Here is a 2,977-nt window from a genome sequence, read left to right on the forward strand (position 1 = left end):
TGAAACCATCACTGTGAAGCCCTCAAGCACTTCAATCACTATGCACACAGTGCTGAAATTGAAATCAATCTTGCAGAATCAACATCACTCAGGTTTACACTTGCAGATTCAAGATGCTGAGGGGACTGCTCATCAATGAAACACTCCTACTGATGATTAACTCCGGGTGTCAGCATCAATTAATCTATACCCTTTAACATCTTCCGGGTAGCCGACAAATATGCAAAGATTACTTTGTATGTCCATTGCTCTGATACCATGTAAAATCAAACTACAAACAGCAGGATAGTATCAGGGTTAACCTCCATAGAGACAACGGAACTAAAAAATGAACGGAAACTCAAAACCAATAGAAGGAACAAGAGAGTCACTGCATCTGTTAATCTGTTGTGTCTGATATATAGAGTGAGACTCTCAATTTATAGCAAACTGGGAAGAGTCCAGCATTTAGAAAGTTGGTTGGTAGGCATACCGAGCATTTATAAATTTACATAAGTGAACTTAAATACTGAGGATGTACACTGACATGTTGCAATGTTGCATGCTTCATCCATTTTCTAGTTGGCATCATCCACAGATTATACAGCTGTGTTTGTGTGCAAATACCTTATCTTCAGCTTTCAAAGGCCATCTATTAACACATTTGTTCTTTTAATTTGCAAAATCCACTGCTTCTTTTAGTCATAGATGCAACCTGTCATTATTACTCAAGATATGCTTGCTGGTATAGGATCAGTTGCAAAACATAGAAGATCCCCTACAATATCTGTTCAAGGTGTAATATTGAGTTGTTCAATCTTCTGTCATCGAAAGGAAAAATAAGTCCAAGCTGTTTGCTAACTATGACAATAACCTAATGAGCATCCGTTCAAATGGCATCAAAAAGTTCCTTGGTCCTTTCAAGGTTTTTTCCCTTTAGAACAGCCTGAATTAGCATGTCCTAGGCATCCAGGCCAGGACATATTTTCTTCCATAATATTGCATTGAGGACATTTGTGATGTCTTCTGTATTAGATGACTTACAGAACCCATCTACAAGGATTGTATAAGTGAAAGTATTGGGAACACAACCCTTATCTAGCAGCTCTTCCAAAATTTGAAGAGTTTCATTAACTTTACCTGCCTTGCAGAATCCATTAATGAGCATGTTATATGTAAACATATTCGGAACGCATCCTTTTTCCAGCATATCATCCCAGAGCTTGCAGGCCTCCTGCAATTCACCCTCTTCACAAAGCCCATTAATCAGCGTGCTGCAAGTGAGAATATTTGGTACACAATCCCTGATCATCTCGTCAAAAAGCTTCCTTGCATTATAAACACGACCTTTCTTGCAAAGCCAATAAATAAGTGTATTGTAAACGCCATTATCCGGTGTACAATTCTTATTCAGCAGCCTCTTCCACAGCTCTTCGGCATCTTCTACCTTACCCTTACCGCAGAGACCATCAACAACCTTACTACAAAGGCTTGGGCTAGGTATCAACTTTTTGTCAACCATATCATCCAACAAGCTCACAGCCTCACCGAGTTTTCCCTCTTTGCAATAGGCTTCAATGACTACGCCGTAAGTAATGTCGGTCAAAGGACAGCCATTCTCTTCCATATGATCCATAAGCTTCACAGCTTCCTGCAATTCACCTCGCTTACAATACCCATCAATCAATATCGTATACGAAACTGTATCTGGAACCCAACCCTTGCTCGAAATTTCTTCAAACAGCCTCATTGCCCTGGGCATATCCCCACGGTTGCAAAGGCAGCTCATAATTGTGCTATAAGAAACAACGTTAGGAATGCATCCCTGTTTAGGCATTTCGTCAAATACTTTGTATGCAGCCTCTAAATCACCCATTTGACACAGGGCTTTGAGGATAATATTACAGGTAAAGACATTGGGTACCACACCAATTTTTCTACAGCTCATATACAGAGAGTGCACCATGTTAAAGCACTTGGTCTGAACCATCGCATTGAGAAGTGTATTGAAGGATCTCACAGACGGATTGCACCGAAATTCACGCAGGCCAGAGAAAACCTTCATTGCTTCCTTGGGTTTATTGGTCAAACCATAGCTTCTGATCACAAAAATGAACATATTTTCACTGCATTTAACATCGTCCAGCTTTAATTGCTGCAGAACATTCTCAAGGTCTTCAAATTTCCTGGACAACGCGAGCTTTTCGATCATTTTATAGTATGTTTGGTAAGTGTGCTTGTAACCCACATGGTAGCGAGCTGCGTAGGTAAAGATGTCTAGGGCTAACCGGACGTCTTTAACGCGAGATAAAAGGCTGAGCATTCGCTTCGGGTTGAGATTTTGAGGCCAGCTAGTGATGGGGGGAGTCACAGTGGATATATTCGGCTCTTTGTCATTGGATTGTACGTCATTTTCTGCAGAAGAAAAGGCTGCAAACGATAACCTCAAAAAGCGGGATTGAGTATTGATTACCTTGACCTTTCTTAGCGCTGTAGCCATGGCTTAGACTACCGCTGCGTTACCCTTCTGATATGCTTGTGCAATTTACCAACATACAACTCAGTGATTTTTGAATTTGCAAGCAACATGCAATCCCAGTACTAAATATTGAAAATATACCTGTGAGTTCCATCCCATCCGAAGAATATCGGAATTACGAGAATCCGAATCCCTGTGAAATAAATTCCAAACCTGAGAAATTGAACCCAATTGTACGAATTCCAAGTTTAGAAAACATTAATCAACTTTCCCGAGCTTAGAACTAAACATTAATCGAAAATTTTTCCTGTTTAAGAGGTTAGTTGAGTTTAGATTTAAACTAGTCCCAATGTCGTTTTAATGTTGGTACCAATAATATTGGCAATTGTCTATAACGCGATTTTTTGAAAGTTTTTTCGGCAAGTTTTTCTTGTCGAAATCCGGCAGGAATTTATTGGAATCACAAGTTTGATAGCTAGTTTCTGCACAATGAAAGCGTCTCAGGGGTTTTCGAGAGTG

At 40.0% G+C, this 2,977-nt stretch overlaps 1 protein-coding gene across 1 annotated transcript; it reads right to left on the minus strand.

Moving 5' to 3' along the window:
- Positions 1-2,742, minus strand: LOC149162995 (uncharacterized). The gene has a single exon (XM_089435868.1). It carries the CDS (start codon positions 2,477-2,479, stop codon positions 941-943), a length of 1,539 nt encoding a protein of 512 aa, XP_089291994.1. The 5' UTR covers positions 2,480-2,742; the 3' UTR covers positions 1-940.
- Between the last annotated feature and the right edge of the window lie 235 nt (positions 2,743-2,977).

Source organism: Pinus tabuliformis, chromosome 5_2 (assembly GCF_031772625.1).
Source record: "Pinus tabuliformis cultivar Carrire ecotype Pingquan chromosome 5_2, CPIR1, whole genome shotgun sequence".
Lineage (NCBI taxonomy): Eukaryota > Viridiplantae > Streptophyta > Pinopsida > Pinales > Pinaceae > Pinus > Pinus tabuliformis.

Bases quoted from the DNA above. Each gene is read 5' to 3' on its own strand.
- LOC149162995 (XM_089435868.1), bottom strand. From the start codon at position 2,479: ATGGCTACAGCGCTAAGAAAGGTCAAGGTAATCAATACTCAATCCCGC.